We start from the raw sequence: 15,580 nt of genomic DNA on the forward strand, positions 1-15,580 counted from the left end.
TGGTGCACCTTATGCTCCGAAAAATACGGTAAGTTCTACCTCATCTTCCTCTGCCTTTTGGGTGCTACTGCACGTGCCTTAGATGGTGCAAAACGTTTCGTCGACATTGTTGTGTTTGTTGGGGAGAAAACTTAAGCATACAGTACAGCACTTCAGAGTCACACTGCTAGTGATCGAAGATTTATGTAAATTTGACAAGCTGAACTCATTCTGTACTGTACAGGAGACACAGCACGGAGGAGATTGATTGACAATGGTCTACAGCCAATCAGGACGCAGAACACAATGCGCTGTTAAAACCCCCTGAGAAAAAAAAAAGCATGCGAAATTGCACAAAAAAAAATCTGTGAAACAGCAAAACCGTGTTATAGTGAGGGACCACTGTAGTTTTTTTTCCTCCTTCACTTTGATCCTATACCTTTAAAATGTTGTGTTATTATACAAATAGATGTTAACAGACTACAAAATCCAGTAAAAACAGTAAACTTGGTAAAAAAAGAAAAACACATTTTGAAATAAAACAAACAAACTTCCAAGCGGAGTGGCAATGCTCAGTTGTAGAAGAATGGTAGAAACAACCCATCATTATGGAAACAGGCCATAATATCAGCGATCAAAGAAGGGGAAAGAGGGAACAGAGTAGGTCATACAGACCCATTTCTAGATCACATATTATAGAATATTTACTTGAATAATTCCAAAAAGACCAGAAAATATTTGACAGATTCTGGAAACAAAAAACAAAAACAGGATTTTCACGCAAGACAATGTAAGGCGAGCACTGCAACTTGTTGATATCATGAGCAATAGTGGTTCAAAGTCACTGGCCAGCACTCTTAATCTACAAAGGGCCCATGACGCTGTACAAAGCCTATCTTAATCAGATTATTCATCAAAAAAAAAAAAAAATGTAAATAAAAATACTATTTAAAATGGAATACCAATAATATGATGTACCTGGGGGCTAATATCCCAAAGAATCTAAAAAACTCTTTAAATTATGGCCACATCAAAAAAAGAAATAAAACTAAAATTTGACTTAATAGTGATGTAATTTAATATGATTTAATAAATGTAAAAGTTCTATACCGAAGATGAATATCTAGGTAATTAGTTGGGTAAAATATGATGCAAACTTCAAACTTTCTTGGGGACTTTGTTGGAAAATTTCCAACATCTCAGTGAAAACTACAATTTAGACATACATGATTTGTTTAGATACTTACAGGTGAAGCAACACTTTTATAGAAATGCTAAAACTATTGGGGAATCTGATAAGAGCACTGTTATTATTTGGGGCACTATCCACAAGAAACAGGTATCTACAATTTATACATGAATACAATTTCTCATGAAATATTCCACCTTATACATCAAAATCAAATGGGAGAAGAAGGCAAATGTCACGCCAATAGTTGACGATCGATTAAATATGTGAATTAAATGCCAGCTAGTGGAGAGAATATTCATGAAAGAATTTTATGTTTTATTGCTCCAAAAAGAAAATTCCTACAAAATAGCAGATATGACAAACAGTAACACAACCATATCAGGTTTTGAGATTGACAATAGTTGTGTTATTGTATATTTAAGTAATATACTCCCTGATTATTACATTCAAAACAAATATTTTACGAAAGTATTACTTATTGACAGTAAAAAGGAAATAATAGGGAAGTGGCTGGATAAGGAGCCACCGACTAAAGACTAAGCCTGGTTCAGCCAGAGGTTTTATCCAGTTAAAAGGGGAGTTTTCCCCTTCCCACGGTCACAAAGTGCTTGCTCATAGGGATTTGTCTGATTGTTTGTGGGGCTTTCTCTGTTTTATTGTAGGGTCTTCCCCTTACAATATAAAGTCCCTTGGGAAGACTGTTGTTGTGGTTTGGCGCTATATAAATGAAGTCAAATTGAACAGAGATAATGTTAAAAATGCCCACTGTCATGGTCAACTACTGACTACGTGTGCCTTATTGTATTACTCTTGGGCCTTGAGCTCTTTTAAATGCCAGTAGAAAGACTACAACTAAATCTTGATAATACTAAAACCCTGAGGTATTGGAAGCTTAGCACCGATAAGAGTCATAACAAAAGAAAGCACATGTACACCTTAGGGTTTAAAAAATATAACAAAACAATCATGCTTACAAAGTGTGATTCTGAAGACAGCTCTACAATCACACTCTTGATTTCACACCGTTTTATACACAAGCTTCAGATTTGGGCTCATGTTCCCAGACAAGCTCGATTTAATTAGTTTGCTTCCATCAGCCCAATACTAACAGCTATTTTGATGCATCACTGAATTAGATATAGGATACTTACTTGTGATAGGGCACTACTACCCGCTCTGCAAGTGACTTCACCAACTAACTCTATTTTGACTGCCCCTGGTACAGAAATAGTCTATTTGCTGAGACTTACAGTGCTTAGGCTTCTAACAGCCACAGTCTAACTCAATTCTACATTATTGCAACTTAAATGTTTACCTAGCTTCTTTTGAACAGCTGAACGATCAAAATATCTAAAGCAGAAGTGTGCTATCTGTTATCATTACCTTGATAGTGGGTGGTGCAATGGCCAAGTATTTGTCTCCATTGTGGTAGGTGATAGACTCTTGTCCTATGATTATAGCTCCACCAAATGGCTCAGGGACTAAAATACAAGAACACAGACAGAGTGATTATTCTGGGAAGTTTCTGCTATTTTGGAGATGTTTACAGCACAGAAGCTAATATCCTCTGCATTACCAGTTATCAGTAGTGCTGTGGGTTAAATGTATTCAACAATTGAAATTATTCATGACTTGTAAACTAAACTTACACACTTATGAACTAGCAATTCATAGCTCACATCCTTGTGTTTTCACACAGCAGTTTTCGTTATTATCACGGCTATATGTTGAGTTAAATAGTTGAAGTACCTGGGATCACCATTGAAGCCTCAGCCTCCACATTCTCCTGTTTCCAGGGGCCTTTGTTAAACTCCTTCTCCCTCAGAGAAACCTCATAGGTCTTCACATGGCGTCCCTGAGGGTCCTATGAAACACAACACATGGAATAAAACTGGTCACTAATTGCACTTTGCTACTGTGCATTGCTTAGTTACCATAAGCTTGAAACCATTCTCCCGGAATAAATAAATTAAATAGAAATGTCCCGGATATATGAATTTTTCAACATATTCTTTTTTTCCCATTTCATTAAAGGCACATTCCCACATTCTGTACTGCTCATGTACCTGGTAGATGAAACAAACAGTTGGAGCCTGGCAGCCATACAGAAAGTGAACGTCGATGACCTGGAGCTCCTCCAGTCTGATGTTGAAAGCTTTGAGCTCACGGTTGTCCCTGTCCAATGGGATCACCTTAAACAAGCCGTCATACAGCCGCAGGCCAATCATGCGGCATTCTGGGTCTACAATTCCGATGATACCCGTCTCTGACGGACGCCCAATACGATCCTGCAAAAGAGCATTGGGTTAGGAACTGTTTAGCACTGGGAGTGTATGAGAAAGCATCACATTATGTAGCACGTAGCTAGTTACATTTTTCCAGCTGTTATAGTCTAAGAAGTCCAAAATGTCACTGATATAAACCACATTAAAGAATACAAGAATTCTGAAATGTTACCTAACGGTGTTTACCAATTTAAATGGCAAATGGATAATTTAAAACAGTCTAAATTAAGATTTATTAATATGAATGTAGTGGAGCTAAAAAAGAGTGAACTGCTGCATTCAACCAAGAAGAACAAAATACATACTGCCCTTCATATGAACACACCATAACAAATAGAATGTCCTTACAATGTGGCTCATGTCTATAACAATATTAGTGTTGTTGTCTCACCTGGACATTGCCATGGGCTCGGGTGATGATGTCAATGCTCTCCCCGGTCTGTTTGTATTCTAGGATGCAGGCGTTGTACTTAGATGTAAGAATGAACAGCAGGTCTTTGCTCTCACCCTGAAGAATGAGGAGGAAAAAGGCACCAGAGTTACATGTTATACACCTGATCAGCCTCTGTGAGCCCGATTAGAAGACAGTGCCTGCATGTGTCATATCCTATTTGTAATGTGCAGACTTTCACTATTTTTGAGAGGCAAAATTTGCACCCTACTTTGTAGATGATTGAGAAACACACCACAGTACAAATCATTTATGGTGCAGTTAAATATATATTAAATAACCAGACCACTAACTAGTCGAGCAGGAAAAATAATTCAAAGTGTTGCCGACTGCACACAAAACCCCTTACCTTGGGCCTGAAGAGCTCCATAACAGCAATTCTGCCATACATGCCCACTTCTTTGACGGGCCTCAGGCCCTCTGCTGTGACCACATAGATTTCCAAACGTGTGTTTTTAGCTATGAGCAAATTGAGGTCTTCAGCAGAGGTGAAGTGACCTGCAGAAAAACAATGGTTACATTATGTTCAATACACTGGTTTTAATGTGAGAGTAGTGGGCACACAGAGAAATTAAAAATGTCCACAAATATCACTAAATTGGGGCATAAATATTCTGGTGCTTCTCAAATACATTTACATATCAGCTTAACTGCTGATTTTTAATGTCTTCTTTAGTCTTTAGCAGCTTAAAAACAACTTACAAGGAAATTATCTAACTTCCTTAAGTGTTCTAATTTATCACAATAAGGAAAATCGCAAACGGTTACTTGTGTTCAAAATGGTCTAAAATAATATATCTTGGCCAAACTGGTTCATTCCATTATCTACTCCAACAAATGTAACTGTGTCAGAGTCAGTGCTACAATCAACGACCTACCATGAAAAGTAGTAATTTCGCAAGTTCTTTAAACATCTTTACACTCTGATTGCACTTGGCAGTATCAATTATCAGATTGCTTAACAATAAAAGTAACTTGTAAGTAGATTTCACGTCTAGACTATTACACGTGAGCATTCATCTCAATTCGTCACCTCATACCATCTCGAGGTCTCTACTATCGCCATGAAAAATAAAAAGAGAGTGAACATGAAGAGATGATGCATCCTACGCAGCCATTTCATGGGTGCATGTCAAACTGTAACTTTAATGTGACAGAATTCCTATTGGTCTAGCCTGAAATACAAAAAGACAGCAGCATAAGCGTCTCTATGAGCTTTAATGCATCACGGTTTTTGTGAGTCAAATGAACGAAAACGTAATCTAGCTTAACTCGTTTTAAGTGGGGCACCAAGTCTGTGTGATATGCTAATGTTTGTGAGCAGAGGAAGCGCATTTTGATCCGCTGCAACTGACGTGCAGGACACAGCTAACGTTACATCAAAAAGAAGAAGCAAGAAAAAAAACGTCTGCCGTGTGTATGTTAAAGCAGACGTGACAAGAGATGTGTGTGTTGAGACACGCATACAAACGAGCAGAACCTATGTGACAAGTAAACCGTTGACATAGCAAAACAAGAGCTAGCGGCTACTACAGGCCCGTTTGGAGCACTTTAGTTGTAGCGCGGGAGCAAAGCTAACATGCAGGTGGCAAATGTTTCCTTACTGCACAACGGCGAAAAACAGCGCGGATTTACCTGTGATGCAGGCGTTAACCGCCGTAGGTTTCTGGGCTGTTACAACGTAATTGTAGGACATTTTTGACAAAAACAAAAGACAAACACCAGAATAGTGTTTAATCTCTCTCAAGTGACAAAATCATTGATAATAAAGCTTCCGGAAGTAGAAAGCTGAGCTCTGTAGAGGTCTGAGATTGAGCACCGCTAGCGACGCGGAGGACTACCAGCAAGGCAATGATTTTATTTATTTGTCCAACGAAATACGCGGTGCGTTACATTAAACGGGAAAAGCATTAGTCAATCGCTAAAAGAAAATATATTCATATGAAATGTACAAATAAATAAATAAAATGAAAGTACAACTCTGACCACTTAGGTGATCAGTAATTTAGCTTATATAAAGAGCTGTAACGCTGCAACAAAATGGTGTTGATATTTTTTTTAATGTTGCAAAAACTATATAAAACGGTCTCTTTTGATACATCCTGCTCGAGATATTAAATTTTTGCAGTTTTATGGGAAGAACACAGAAAAAGCAAATTAAACTCCCAATGCCTCAAGGTATTTCACACACAACAGCTTAAAAACGAGTGCGCCACCAGGATGTTTCCCCTGTAGTGAGCAGTGACCCCTGCTGTCTCACTAGTACTATTACAGAACAAAATGTTTCCTAAATGTTTTCCTGAATAAAAGCGAGTACAAAATCGATTCTCTCACATGTGTAATGCACCGAGGGTGAAAAGCAGTATTTGCCTGTAATACGAAAGATATTTCTTTAATATTTGTTTTTGAATATATCTTTGCAGAAGAATAAGATATCTGCGTTGAATGACGCTGCATTCATGTAATGACATGCATAATAGGCTATTCATGTACTATAATATTATAATATTAGCTGAACCTCTCACAAAAAAGCACTTTGAAGACAGGTACAGTGAAACAGGGCACTACTTTTATGAGTTGATTGAGTACATGTATCCATGTATCATGCTGTGCTTTGTTGTGTGTTGTGGTATATATGAGCACATTAGGACAGATTCCTATCAACCGCGTCGCTGAACTGGTAACAGTAAACTTGAATCTGAAGTTAATTTTGCCCTTCTTGTTGTATATTGTTCAGCATTTTCGAGTTCACGTTGAACCCACCATATCAGAGCCGCCGCCTGTGAGCGACGAGAGGTATCGTTGCCATGGAAACGCGTCCCCGTGCGACAAACTGACCTTTAATGGAGGCTCCAGGAAACACGAAAAGACACAGCATGAGTATAAAAATACATATAAACCGTGGAAATGACCTGGTAAGTCAACTTGCCGTTACTTAGAAATGATCCCCATAAACCTGTGAAATTTGCTAACACTGCGGCATAACAGTCTAACGGAAGTCTAGGTACGTGTTGTGTATGAAGTTTTTTTTTTACCTTAAAATTCACGAAGCAACAAATTACCTTGATAACCCAACATTACCGTCCAGCAGTTCCGAAAGAAACTTTGAGGTGTTCACTTCTAAGCTGTTATTGTTTGACAGTAAAAGATTATAGCTCACCTTAAGAGAGCTGTAATATTCCTTTATTCATAGAACCTGGAGTGCAGTATAGGAATATAGCATGATATATATGTAGCTATAATTTTGTTGCAGTAGATTTCATCATCCTTATGTTCGTGCGATTCAGTACAGTACATATATATGTAGGGATGAAATATATAGAGAATGTAATTTATAGAGAAGAGGAAGTCATCTATAATGGACAACAGTAGAAACCCTCTCCACGTTCTGATGGCTGGCAGGTACCCTCTGTCCTCTCACCCCCCACCCATTTATTAGTTATCAGTCCATTAAAACAGTGAGCAAGTAATCTAGTACTTGGAATGTTGGTAGTTCAATTCCTGGATGTTCCAGTCTGCATGCCAAAGTGTTCTTGGGAAAGGCATTGAAGCCAAAGTCCATCATCCATCAGTGTGTGCGTGTTAGTTTGAGGAAAAAGTATTTTTAAAAAGCGCTTGTATGAATGAGGCACATGGCAAGTAGAGTAGAAATGTGCTATGTAAGAACCAGTCCATTTGCAATCTTTTATTGTATTGTATTGTGTATCCCTCCTTTGAACTTTATTTATTTATGACTGGAGGAATGTTTGCTTTTTAAATGGAGCTGCTGGATATCTATATCTGGATATCTGTTTAATTGTTTTAAGACTTCTCAATAAGCTTTTTAGAGCTTCCCAATGAACTTGTTATCTTTAATTGGTTCGGTTTTTTATCATTACATGAAATTAGAATTGTGTTTGTTAAAAAAAGAAAATTGCAAATATTTTAGGTGGCTATTCTTTTTCTTTCTCCTTGTATTGTTACATAACTTTTACCACCACTTACCACCAAATATATAAAAAAATACTCAAGTAAATGGGCAAATATCAAAGTAAAATTTAACACAAGTAGCACTTGGTTCAAGATTATTTCGTTCAAGATTGTATGCAGTTATGTAAAGCACTGAAGTTAAAATTCTATTTTAATAATGTCATAGTAAAATGTCAGTCAGTTTTCATTCTCATCATTGACCATCCATCATTGATCTAATTAGAAAACTCAAAGTTAGCTTATGTGTATTTGGGCAGGTCAGCTCGCTCTATATTTTCAGTCCCATATCTCATAAACAGTTGTTTTCTTATCAGCAAAACTGCTTTTAGCACACAGTCTTCTTTTCTAGTTTCAATTCACATTGACTTATCCAAAGAGAGACATAAAAGCAAACAACTTCCCGAGTTATAGGTCTTAGAAGGCTTTGGTAGCATGCGGTACTAATAGCTTACATGGAGACTGGTGGAATATACTTTTGATGTTATGCTAACTACATTTTACTTCTTCAACAAGTATCTAAGTAAATTTAATGTAATTAAAGCTTTATTTTAAAATGTGATATAATCTTAAGTAAATGTTTACAGCTTGCTATGTATTTCTTTACTTTTCTTTTTAGCAATCAAAAAAAGGAGACAGCTTTCAGAGTTTGGTGCGGGTTGAGTTTGATGGAACATTGCTGGGAGAGTCAGATGAGAAGCAGGGTAACCCCATGCAGGACTTTATTGACTATAAATTTACCTGCATCTTCCGCTGGCCAAACGACGCTCAGGCTCTCAGTGACATTGCCCAAAAACCCATTGTATGTAAGTCGAGATTTGAAATATTCTCCTGTCTCTGATAATATGATGAAACTGAAAATGGCACTAACCAGCAGCTGAAACATTTCATTTCATTCTATTTTCTTTCAGTTTGATCAACACTTTTTTTGTTGCTTTTTTTTTTTATTTATTACATTTTTGTTGTGAATACCTTGTGTAATTGGTGACAGGAATCTCCTTGATAACCAAACTTGCTAAAAATGTCCACTGTTGTGTTTAATGTATATGGTTTTGTGGTGGTCAGTGACAGTGATAGAAGTCCTGGCTGAGGAGAAGAATGATGAACCAAGACAAGTGCCTCTGGGCCAGGCTGTTGTTGACCTTCTACCACTGTTACAAGGTACAGCTATAGCTATCCGGTCTTTCCATACCAGATCAGTCAGATCTGACAAAAGTTCCCACCTGGCTTCTTCATAATCAGATGACTTATTTATTGCTCATGAAAAAATGTAAATTCATACTATGACAAGTTTCTGAATTAAAGGCCCTGGAAGGTGGGTTGAAATGTGGTACATTTTTGAGCCCCTAACTTCATAACTGTTGAAGCTAGCCATATGAAACCTTCAAAGCTGCAAAAACAAATTTAAGCTCTATTATAAACTGAAAACAAGTAATTTTATTTTCCCTCACTTAGAGTATAACACTCCAAATGCAAAATCTAGTTTTAATTTGGCAGTTTTTTTTTTTCTCTAACCAACCTTTAGCATCAGTGTACCTACAGTATCTACATTTTCTTAATTTCTGATACCGGGCTCATGTTCTAGCAGTGATCCCTTTTCAAAATTGGTTTCTGATATAGTCAGCATATCGTCCCAGCTAACAGCTGCTTTGTATGGAGGTCAGAAAAGCAAAAATTCATTTCAGAGAGCTTTTCTTAGCAGAGCAGAACTTTCATTTGTTAGAGTGATTTTCTCTTTGTCTTCAGGTCAGTGCAGTTTCTCATCCACAGTCTCTGTCAATTCGGTGCCCAACCTCCGGGCCAAATCTGCCCAGGACACCGGCCTCAAGGTCAGTTGAGGACTCTGCAGTCATTCTCTTGGAGACCCAACGATGTTTGTATGAACATGCTTTTCAGCATGTCTCACTTTTCACACATGGTTGCTGTATGCATACAGCCGGCTGTAGCTTTTCAGCTCACAGCCCGACACACACCAACACAACAGCACAGATAGCACAGACTTTAAGGCGGCGAGGCGTGATTCCGGGTGCCGCTCAGGTGCGTCCGCCTCCCCTGCAGCGGCGCTGCAGACCACGCCCCGCCACACACCTTAACCTGGTAAAATACATATTTAGACAGAATTTTGCAAATATCTATTTTTCATTTTTTAGCAGCATAGTGCTTTTTTTCCAATTATTTTTTAAAAGTCAGGTCAAGGCTCCAAAATCCCAAAGGTGATATAAGGGTGGCGGCTCACAGCATCTTTTGTTTGCTGGATCATTTTAGTTCAGCTGGGTGTCTTTCCTTTTGTTATATTTCTTTAAGATTTAAAAATGTGTTAATTACATAAATAAAATGTAACTTTCTCTGTAGCACTTCATGGATTTCATAAGCAACACACCTTAGTTGTTCACACAAAGCATAAAGGTAAAAAACAATATATACAGTGTTATCTTCATTTTAGATGTCAAAAAGTATTTGCGGCTCCCAGCGTTTTTGTTTGCATGGAAACCGGCTCCAAATGGCTCTTTGGGTGTTAAAGGTTGCTGACCCCTGGACTACACTCTCTGCTATTTTTACACAGCAAAGTAACCCAAATAAATTACAAGTGTTTTTGTGTATTTTTAATATTGACAAAAGATTGAACATCTTTAAATGAACTTAAAAACAGCACTGATCAGACATGCTTGCATATAGTTCTGACTGAAAAAGTGAATTAACAATTAAACAATTATTTCTTATTATATTATTAAGTCTAGATTACCAACACAGACTCTACAATTATTTAGCATCTATTGCCTTTTTTCGATGGTTACAGCTAAAGTACAATTTTAAACCAAAACAAATGCCACAATTTGAGACTATTTATTGTCTGGTCAAAAATAAGGCTCCCAGGCTCAAGCGGTATCTGGTAAAAAAAAAAAAAAAAAAAAGTTTAGTATTTAGTATTTTTAACCCACTGACAGGTTGGGTTGAGTATATAAAAAGAGATTCCAAATATTAGTTTTGCAGACATTTTAAAATAATGCATTCAACACATTTGGCAAAGCCTAAGAAGCACACAGTGTGTTTTGTTAAATCAATACTAATTCCAGACATGTAGACACTTTAGTTATATATGAAATGTGTAAAATAACAACTAGAAACAATAGAAAGATAATGGACAGTTGAAAAATAGAATTCACAATTTAAGTTTTTTTTTACATTGTTTTAAGAGTGTATCCATATTGCCCACAGTTCCCCAACAAAGATAGGAGTGCAACCAGAATGAAGCAAGGATCCAGCCAAGCAGTTTTTAAATGGAAAATGAAGGTAATCCCATTACTCTACAGGGACAGTTATAGTAAGCATAAATAAAATATCCCTCAGATGAGCCTTCAGGGGTTCAGGTCTATCTAAAAGTCCCTGCGCCCCCTTAGTTGAATTCTACAGATTTATGACTAGAAGTCCAAATTAGTCATAGAGTTTGGTAAAGAAAAAGTAAAATACCAACATCACAGGTAAGTTGCTGCTCAAAATCAGTTTAATAATTCAGCTAACAGTAGCTTCATCCATACAGCAACGAGCATGACATCGGAGGGTATTAACTCTGGTGCCCATGCAAGTTGGACTTTGAGAAATACCTCTCACTTTAAACGTGGTATTGCGGTATTATAAATTAACCAACAGCTTTTCTAATTAACACATTCATGGTGAGAAAGCCAAAGACCGGCACTTCATTTCATTTATCATGTGAAATGCTATGCTAGCAAGGTTCAACTCCTAATACTAAACAACCTTGTTGTTAGATTACAAATAAAATGTGATGTGCATCAAATAAAATACAGATAGAAATACAACAGATAAAAAGTGCAACAGGCCAGAAAAAAACAAACTAAGCTGTATAAACTGTTAGTGAGTCCTCTTATCCTTTTCAGTGGCAATATGTTTTTGTTGGTTTATTTTGTTATTTGTTATTGAGGAACATGTTCGTTTTAAGGTGTTGTTAAACATAAGTATTTTTTTGCTGGGTTATGATAAACGAGAAAAAAACAGCCACTTACATGTATTATATGTTAAATATGTGAATTTACATATAATGATAAAATGAGCTTTCATTGCACTCAGGAAATTGTTTAGTGTTGTGTATTATGGTTTGAAAAGCACTTAGGACCTAAGGATTTGTATTCAGTATGGTTAAAGCAGTATATCAATGAAAAATATAAACTGCTCTGCTTTTTAGGTGCCTACCCTCGATGTGAGTGTCAGTGTGTTGGATCCAATACTGTCCGAGGCTGACCTCTCAGCCTCTAATCTACTAAAGGTAACTTTGGAGACAGCCTACTCTGTCCCAGACTCATGGATGCTGCCATCCGGCCCTGCTCCCACTACCTTCACATACACTGCTGCCCTAGAGATCCCTCTTACTGCAGACGTGAGTGTTATACTGTGCTTTTTATGTGGCCTCTTAAGGCATACTGCTCTATTCACACTAGCTTAAAATGTCAATCTTTCCAAGGGTGATGCGTTTTTGACAAATGTAGCTTTACTACTGCTTTGCTCCCAGCAAGACCAAGTGCTAGTGTTCCCTGAAGGGCAGCTGAAGGCAGGGGGGCAGGGAGAAGAAAAGGAACGTCAGAAGAAGAGGCCCCATAGGGACACACTAGCTCCAGAGAACCACTTCCTGCCTGGAGTCTTTTTCAAGCCAGAGGAAATTGATCAGGAGGATGGTGAGCTGACTGCTCGAGAGGTAAATACAAATGCAGCTTGCAGATACTACCAATAATATTAGCTGGAATGTTGCAAAAAAAAAGAAAGAAAGAAAGTTAAAAACACTCTTAAAGTGACCTCGAGATTTGATAATCAGTTTTGTTCATCAGTTTCTTACCTGTTGAAGTTCAGGGTGTGCCTGCTGAGGTGGTGTCAACATTCACTCAGCTTTAACATCGCCCTGGGTTCTCGGCCTGCTTAGCATTACCATTCTGTCTGTACAGATGCTTGCAAAGCAGCATAATGCTAACACAAGTTCCTGGATGCGGTTTGCACTTTACGATTGTGCTCTTGTCCTTTTGTGCAATAAAAATAAATGTAATGTCCATATCCGTACTACAGACCGTGCCATTTATTTCCCTTTTAAAAAGAAGGAAATAAAGTATTAATTTGCACATATGAGACACATGGAATTTTAGATTGGGATTTTATCGTATTTGCTACATCCACTACATCACACTGATGTAGAATTCTGAAAAACAGACAAATTTTCATCCATCAAATGTGATATACGTGTCATTACAGGGTTAGACAGACACAAAAACTAACAAAGATGGGTAATAAGGATCAGATGAACTGGATCAGATTCTAACTATCCCTGTCCCTAACAGGGACACCAACCTTTAGCATATCCATCCATCCATCCATCCATCCATCCATCCATCCATCCATCCATCCATCCATCCATCCATCCATCCATCCATCCATCTTCATCCGCTTTATCCGAGGCCGGGCCGCGGGGGCAGCAGCCTAAGCAAAGAGGCCCAGACCTCCCTCTCCCCAGCCACCTCCTCCAGCTTATCCGGGGGAACACCAAGGCGTTCCCAGGCCAGCCGAGAGATATAATCTCTCCAGCGTGTCCTGGGTCTGCCCCGGGGCCTCCTCCCGGTGGGACATGCCTGGAACACCTCACCCAGGAGGCGCCCAGGGGGCATCCTTGTCAGATGCCCGAACCACCTCAGCTGGCTCCTTTCGATGTGGAGCAGCAGCGGCTCTACTCTGAGCCCCTCCCGGATGACCGAACTTCTCACCCTATCTCTAAGGGAGAGGCCAGCCACCTTTCGGAGGAAGCTCATTTCTGCCGCTTGTATCCGCGATCTCGTTCTTTCGGTCACTACCCACAGCTCGTGGCCATAGGTGAGGGTAGGGACGTAGATCGACCAGTAAATTGAGAGCTTTGCTTTTACACTCAGCTCCCTCTTCACCACGACAGACCGGTGCAGCGTCCACATTACTGCAGCTGCAGCCCCAATCCGTCTGTCGATCTCCGGCTCCCTTCTCCCATCACTCGCGAACAAGACCCCAAGATACTTGAACTCCTCCACTTGGGGCAGGAACTCATCCCCGACCCGGAGTGGGCACTCCACCCTTTTCCGGCTGAGAACCATGGCCTCAGATTTGGAGGTGCTGATCCTCATTCCCGCTGCTTCACACTCGGCTGCGAACCGTTCCAGTGCGAGCTGGAGGCCCTCACCCGATGAAGCCAACAGAACCACATCATCCGCAAAAATCAGAGATGAGATTCTGAGGCCACCAAAGCGAAAGCCCTTCGCCACTTGGCTGTGCCTAGAAATCCTGTCCATAAAAATTATGAACAGAACCGGAGACAAAGGGCAGCCCTGGCGGAGCCCATCACCCACCGGGAACGAGTCCGACTTATTGCCGACAATGCGAACCAAGCTCTTACAACGGTTGTATAGGGGTCAAATGGCCCGTAGCAATGGGCCAGACACCCCATACTCCCGCAACACCTCCCACAGGACACCCCGAGGGACACAGTCGAATGCCTTCTCCAAGTCCACAAAACACATGTAGACTGGTTGGGCAAACTCCCATGCACCTTCAAGTATCCTCGAGAGGATAAAGAGCTGGTCCAGTGTTCCGCGACCAAGACAAAAACCGCATTGCTCCTCCTGTATCCGAGGTTCGACTAGCGGACGAACTCTCCTTTCCAGCACCCTGGCATAGACTTTCCCAGGGAGGCTGAGGAGTGTGATCCCCCTGTAGTTGGAACACACCCTCCGGTCCACCACCCCGGTCTTCCAGTCCACAGGTACTGCCCCTGATGCCGTCGGGGGGTTCCCCGGAGGCATCTTCCTTGGGGGGCTCAACCCGGGGTAACGGTCATGTCCGGTTAGGGGCTCTGTTGGCTCTGAGGTGACTGTTTCCTCGTGGCTGTGTGCAGCGGGGCTAGGGGAGGGTCTGTGCTGACGGACGTGGGTTACTGACCTGGTAGCCTGGCTGCCCCTGGGTGGGTCCAGGATGGGCGTGAGGTTCTGGGGGCGCTCCGTCTCTGGGCTGGGACCCGGGCCTTGGGGGCTTGGGTCCTGGTTGGTGTGTTGCCGGGGTTGTGGGCGGGTGGGTGCATGGGGGCCCAGCCCTGGAGCAGGGTGCCGCCGGTGCATCGAGCCACCCGGGGGGCTCTTCAACTGGTGGGGGAGATTGTAGGATCTTGCAGGAGCTTTCCTCTCCTCAGGAGCTCCCTCTGCAGGAGGGGGAGATACAGGAGAGGTGGAGGAAGATCTCAGCCTGGGTGTTTATTGTCTTATGTAGTCTGGAAGATGAGTGGATGGTGGGGTGGGTGCAGTTTTCTCTGTGGTGGGGTTGGGTGGACTGTCCCGGGCTCTGTGGGGCCGGGAGGCGCTGCTGCACTGGGCCCCGGTCTGGATGGGCCTGGGCCCCCTTTCCCTGGCGGGTCGCGGAGTATGGGGGTGCCTACTGGGGTCAGCGGGGGAGCTGGCCCCAGGGAGGGGTCACTTGCCCCTCCCTTCCTTCCCTCCCCATCTCCAGCTGCCTCCCTCTTCCCGCTCCACCACAACCACCCACACATGCAGGACCTTGGAGTAGGGGTATGTCACCAGGGTGCAGAGGAGGCTACCCCCCCTCTGTCCCCTTCTGGCTACCTCTGCCTCAATTTTATCCCACAACTTAGACATTCACATTACTCACACTCTCATTACACATTTATATAGGATCTTG

General features: G+C 40.9%; 2 protein-coding genes across 5 annotated transcripts in view; one reads left to right on the forward strand and one right to left on the reverse strand.

Moving 5' to 3' along the window:
• The window catches only part of ddb1 (damage-specific DNA binding protein 1), a 45,846-nt gene extending 40,125 nt beyond the window's left edge, over nt 1-5,721 (reverse strand). Inside the window, exons 1-6 of the mRNA XM_004558034.4 lie at nt 5,543-5,721; nt 4,257-4,405; nt 3,848-3,964; nt 3,238-3,459; nt 2,921-3,035; nt 2,555-2,652 (exon numbers count right to left, since the gene is read on the reverse strand). Coding sequence (XP_004558091.1) covers nt 2,555-2,652; nt 2,921-3,035; nt 3,238-3,459; nt 3,848-3,964; nt 4,257-4,405; nt 5,543-5,603 — 762 coding nt within the window. The 5' untranslated portion in view covers nt 5,604-5,721. The remainder of the gene's footprint in view (nt 1-2,554; nt 2,653-2,920; nt 3,036-3,237; nt 3,460-3,847; nt 3,965-4,256; nt 4,406-5,542) is intronic.
• A 923-nt stretch (nt 5,722-6,644) lies between these two features.
• The window catches only part of cfap70 (cilia and flagella associated protein 70), a 28,607-nt gene continuing 19,671 nt past the window's right edge, over nt 6,645-15,580 (forward strand). For 3 of the 4 annotated variants that reach the window (XR_001167694.3, XM_004558036.3, XM_076884913.1), the window contains exons 1-7: nt 6,645-6,822; nt 8,493-8,679; nt 8,939-9,034; nt 9,620-9,702; nt 11,090-11,164; nt 12,075-12,266; nt 12,399-12,581. Coding sequence is in view for 3 of the 4 variants with exons in the window: in XM_004558036.3 (XP_004558093.1) it covers nt 6,751-6,822; nt 8,493-8,679; nt 8,939-9,034; nt 9,620-9,702; nt 11,090-11,164; nt 12,075-12,266; nt 12,399-12,581 (888 nt within the window). In the remaining variant the exon portion in view is untranslated. The remainder of the gene's footprint in view (nt 6,823-8,492; nt 8,680-8,938; nt 9,035-9,619; nt 9,703-11,089; nt 11,165-12,074; nt 12,267-12,398; nt 12,582-15,580) is intronic. The other variant, XM_076884927.1, reaches the window with a different exon arrangement.

The sequence above is a fragment of the Maylandia zebra genome, linkage group LG1 (genome assembly GCF_041146795.1).
Source record: "Maylandia zebra isolate NMK-2024a linkage group LG1, Mzebra_GT3a, whole genome shotgun sequence".
NCBI lineage: Eukaryota > Metazoa > Chordata > Actinopteri > Cichliformes > Cichlidae > Maylandia > Maylandia zebra.